At 46.3% G+C, this 5318-nt stretch overlaps 1 protein-coding gene across 1 annotated transcript; it reads right to left on the bottom strand.

Annotated features, from left to right (window-relative positions):
- Positions 1–1438: 1438 nt before the first annotated feature.
- On the bottom strand, positions 1439–5191 carry LOC104915533 (protein MANBAL-like). The gene is made up of 4 exons (XM_010726447.3): positions 5171–5191; positions 4958–5056; positions 4341–4535; positions 1439–2304 (listed from the first exon to the last, which is right to left on the bottom strand). The coding sequence occupies exons 3-4, from the start codon at positions 4488–4490 to the stop codon at positions 2197–2199; spliced, it is 258 nt and encodes an 85-aa protein (XP_010724749.1). The 5' UTR covers positions 4491–4535; positions 4958–5056; positions 5171–5191; the 3' UTR covers positions 1439–2196.
- Between the last annotated feature and the right edge of the window lie 127 nt (positions 5192–5318).

The raw sequence follows: 5318 nt of genomic DNA on the forward strand, positions 1-5318 counted from the left end.
GGGAAATAATCTTGGCTTCTAGATTCTTCCAGGGGAGTGAGAGGCAAGCATCAGTTCCCTTCACAGATGGCCTTGGCTCTTCTGCTGCTGCCAGTGGGGAACAGCACCAGAGCATCTCTGAAGCAGAGAAGCACATGTATGAGAATGAAAGTAAATTAGGTCTGAGCAGGATTAATAGGGATTTAATTGAACTACGTGAACTGGAGCTCAGGTCACGAGCTGCTTATTAGCCTGCCTCAATGGATCGTGCTGCTTGCACTGGAGGAGCAGAAGGATGCACTGTGAGTGGGACGGCTCACAGGGCAGTGATGGCCATGGCACTCGAGATGAGTGTGGCCAGAGGGAGATCTGCTTGGACACTGTCAAAAATGGAGCAAAAAAATTGCTGGAGATACTTGGGAATTTGAGGACTTACCGCATAGCCTTTCTTTCCTTTCCTCTTCTGGGGAGGGAACCAAATGATACTGGCCAGAGCTCTCCCAGCACACCGCTCTTTCTGTAGCCCAAGCGGCCGCCAGGCAGCTCTCTGCTACAGCTATGCTCACCAAGGAGCCTGCAGAAATCCCCATCATCAGCAATTGACTGAATCCCCATCTAATCCCCTGCTCCTATTAACAAACACTGCCTTTATTTCGCTACTTCCATGGGGGGCTTTTGGAGCCAATATCTCTCATGAGAGGCAAATTAATTAAGCCATTGCGCTGTTTCCTCTTTCCAGAAAGGTGTTCTGGCAGACAGTTTGCCGCTTCCAAGTCAAACACAGATACATGCATGCCTGAAAGTATGAACTAACCAACTTCACACAGATCAAAGGAGCTGAAAGGCTTCCCTTGAATGAGTCGCTTTCATGAATAGGCCATTGATGTCCCTGTGTTTCTACAGAGAGCTCTGGCAGCTTTCATAGTAAACAAACACACAGAAAGAGGCAGCGTGATTTTTAAAAAGTTTTGTTTTTATTTGAAACAATGATTATATATACATATATTTCAACAGAAAATAGAATAAAATAAAATATGTAAGATACTGGTAGTTACTAAAGACATACTATCAGTTCAGCTAATAATCAACATTTTGAAACAGGTATCAAGCTGTTAGAAACCAACTGCAAAGACAGCATAATCCCACTTTCCCTCCCCCCAGAACGAAACCCCAATATCCAGGAATTCCACTTAGAAATGAGTCATTCAGACTCAACTCAGACAGAAGGAGAAGCCAGCTGTTCTGAGTTAACAACCACACAGGGCTCACTGCTGGCCGGCTCTTGGTCGTGGAAGCATTCCTGTATTTTGGGTAATATGTGCATTAGTCTTTCAGTATTTGTACTTCTGTTAGAAGAAAGCAATAGAACCCATCTTTAGGGAACCTGCAGAAGAACAAGATTAAATAAAACTACCATTCTCATTCATAGAAGCTCACACATCAGTATTAATCTTTATTGTTGGTGTGAGAGATTTTTGTCATGTTTCTTTGTCCTGAAATCTCCAAGCAACTTTGGAGTGCTTTTGTCTCACATGCTTTGTTCTGTTCTCCTCATGCTGCCCGCCTGACTCATCCACCAACAGCAAGGGAGAGCAGCAAACATGGTCCTTCTCAAACTGATGGTTCCAGCAAATGTGCCATTAGGCTTCTGATAGAGAACAGACACAGCACAGCACTGCTACTGTACTTGGGCTCACAATGATTTGTCAATTGAGGACAGCAGTCTGTGAATGCAAAAGGATGGCAGACTTGCAGCCCCGCCACAGAACCCTTTCTTTCAAAGCCACTCTGAGCCCTGGGGCACCTAACAAAGCAAGTTCTCCTCCCATTGACTCATTCGTGATCAAACAAACCAAGATGTGAGCTGGCATCAGGAAGCTCCAGATGCCTTATAGAGACTGTGTGGCTATGTCACCACCTCTCTCTCCAGTCCTGTCTAGCCATATTTCAAGCTAACACTAGACCGTCCCTGGCCCTGAAGAGACAGACCCTGAAGGAATGCAGCGTCTCCAGCACTTGCCATACATGAAGTCCTGTATAGGCAAAGTCCTCTTTGCTTGTAACGCATCAGAAGGCCTTCCCCTTCCAGCTTCCTTAGTTCCTCTCCAATGTCCATGAAAGGGAAAGCACGACCATGCCAGAAAAGCGGACCGTACAGTCCGTTGCCTTTGGTGCCCCTCTCAGGAAGCAGTCCTTGGAGGCTTATCGCTCAAGCCCTTACCGTTTCTTTTTGCTTTCCTTCTTGGCTTTCTTGCTTAGCTGTGCAGCACTTGCCTTTGCTTTCTTCACCGTCTCCCAAGTCTTAGACTCCAAGCCGTCCGAGTCCTACAAGAATCAATTCAGAAAGAGTCAGGCAACTTTCTAGCAATTGGCTGGCAGCTCGCTTTGGGCATTTATGTGAAAGCAGAACTACGTAAGTGCTGAGTATCTCTGCTGGAATGCATCTATATCAGACTGAGTCCACATTTAATGAGACTTAAGCAGCACCATCCCTGCTTCTTCTGCATGTGTTTCTGGATGAGTGTGAGTTCATGCACAGCTTGTTACCACAGAGGCTGTTATAAGCTTAAGTGCCTAAATCAGGCTTTGGAAAAAAAAATATCCCAATTTTAACAGCAGGATGAAAACCAACACTAAACAACAATTATTCAAACAAGAAAAAGGAAAAGATATCACAGAATCACCAATATATGTGGTAACACTCAAAAGGTATTTCTGCAAAATGTTCATCCTAATCATGTATAAGACAAAAGGTAATCCTCAAAACAGTAGTCAGAATGCCATGTTCAGAGTCTTTACACCAAGACCAAAACCCAAGGAGGGCACCGAAGGCAAAGCTCTCTTCACCTGGACTAACAAGGAATCCTAAGGTATAGAGCTTGTTTCCTTCAGGGGAGATGACAGATAATATTTCAGCCATGGGAAATAAAGTCTAGTTATCTGGTAAAGACATGAGGGAACAGCGCCAGTCTTATTTGAGAAAGCACACACACACAGATTGCCTCCTTTCATTAAATGCATTTGAGTATAAATATTGCTTTAGCATCTTGGGTTCTAGCAGTCAGAGCTTGCCAACTGGAAAAGGACACAGAAAATGGCAGAGCAAGATGCGCTAGCTTCAAGCTTCCAACACAGAGCACCAGATAATGGAGGGGGAGGCACGGATCTGACAGTATCCTTTTAATCAGAGTCCTGTTCAATCATCTCTAAAGTCACTGGGCTATTACGGTTCACATCTGTGTGGCTTTCCAAGGAAGGAGAGTTGGCTGGCTTTCCAAAGGCAGTAATCAGTGCATGGGGAGCTGGGGAGGCTCTGAAGAAACAGCAACAAGCGGCTATTACTCAGGTTTGCAGAGTGGTGATGCTGAGAAATGAACACTGATGCCTTCTACTGTTCGAACCAAGGTAGTCTCCAAAGCCTGAAGCCTCCCAAACAAACAAGCTACTCTGCACTCTACCTGAACCCAAGCATCATTCCTAAGATATGGAGGAAGAGTATCTCTTGTTTATTATCATGTGAATTAATCACAGAGACAGCAAATCAAGGGGACAGTGTATATATGGAGAAAATAAAAAAGAAAGCACACAAACAACCTAAACAGTAACAAGCCAGACAGTTCTAACAGCTTAACTAACGAGATGAGGGTCAGAAACCCCACATCAAACAAAGCTGTCATTATTCTAAATAACAAGAACAAGATATTCAGTATTGCACATAAATTTACTAATGTAAATTATGGGCATTGAGGGCTGCAAAAGAACAGAGCAATGCCAGAGAATCAGGACTGACAACTGCTAGCTTTGTCTCACTGCACGTCAGATCACCGAGGTCCAGTATTAAGAAAAGGGAAAATGGAATCATAGTCCTACATTTCACATCAACATTTCAAAGTCAAAGTCAGGCAACTTTCTAGCAATTGGCTGGCAGCTCGCTTTGGGAGCTCAAGTCACCTGACTGGGCAGCTTTGGGTGCCACTGCTGGAAATTGCCTTCCTGACATCAGGGCACAACAGAAACTCCACCTCTATCTTGTTCCCAAAAGTCCCACGCTAACTACAGTCTAAAGGCCTCTCCTGCAAGGCAGTCCCTGCACAGGGGGACGCCCTGCCTGGCACCCCATAGGCCACAGCAACAGCAGCAGCTGCAGCAGCAGCAGCAGCAGGACGGTAAGATGAGCTTGCACCTCAAGGCTCCTTGCGTGCCATCAGGAACAGCACGCACACGGAAGGAAGGACAGAACAAACTGCGGCACTCTCAGCAATGCCGGGGCACGCTACCGTAGGCAACAGCTACCAATTGTTCCCTCCCAGCCTATTTTCTCAGCATTTCTATCAATCTCTCTCAAACAGAGCGCTACTTACTGTCTTTGGGGACTTGGAAACTGGCAGGATTATGGCCAACACGCAGAGAAGCTGGAAAACGGCTCCAAAGAAGAGTCCGTAGCGCAGCACGTTCTCCATTAGCGTGGGCTCAGGGATCTCAGGTGGCGAGAAATGCACTTCAGCAGCCATAGCGCACACAGCCTGCTGCTCTGCTGCTCTCAAGGAGGCTGCTTTCTACAAGGGGGAAAAGAGAGTCATCATTCCTAGCATGCACTCCCACGGTGTTACTTCCTGCTAGCAAGAATTCCCAGCCTAACTTAGAGGCGAGCTCTGAAGACATCCTTGGTCTTCCGACCCAATAACAAAGAGGGGCACAAAACTTGCATTTCGGGAAAAGCTTAACAGGCAAAAATAAACTTCTCCCCGAGGCTGATCACACATGCATGACGACTGTCTTATTAGTATTAACGGTAATAGTTATTAATACCATTACAGGTACACATTTCATGCACCTTTGTACGTATGTGCTCACGGCCTTGCTGCTGCTGTGCACGCACAAAGCCCATCTGTTGAGGACACTGGGATGAGCTGTGCTTCACCAACACTGCTTCAGCGCACGCCTAAGCGGTGCTTACTCTGAAGTAAGGCACACCTACCTGGCAGTGGCCACGCAGGATGCCTCAGACACAGGCACGGACTGTTCTCCCGAGGCCCAACTTCAGGCCACAGCCACTCACGCTCTGTTCCTCGATGGTCTGCAACAGAAAAGTCACAAGGCGGAAATTCCATTAATCGAAGATGCCGTCGGACCTCCGTGCCCAGGCCAGTCGCACTCGTGTCTTCGCATGATAAATCAGACGTGTGCTTACCGAGGGAGCACTGCTAACTTCCACTTGACAGGAGCAATCTACCCCCAGCTCTAAAATACGAACAGGAACCTATGCCTAACTCTAAAACTCTAAAACACGAACAGGAACCTATGCCTAACTCTAAAACTCTAAAATACAAACAGGAACC

This window comes from Meleagris gallopavo (assembly GCF_000146605.3).
Source record: "Meleagris gallopavo isolate NT-WF06-2002-E0010 breed Aviagen turkey brand Nicholas breeding stock chromosome 22 unlocalized genomic scaffold, Turkey_5.1 Chr22_random_7180001948438, whole genome shotgun sequence".
Taxonomy (NCBI): Eukaryota; Metazoa; Chordata; class Aves; order Galliformes; family Phasianidae; genus Meleagris; species Meleagris gallopavo.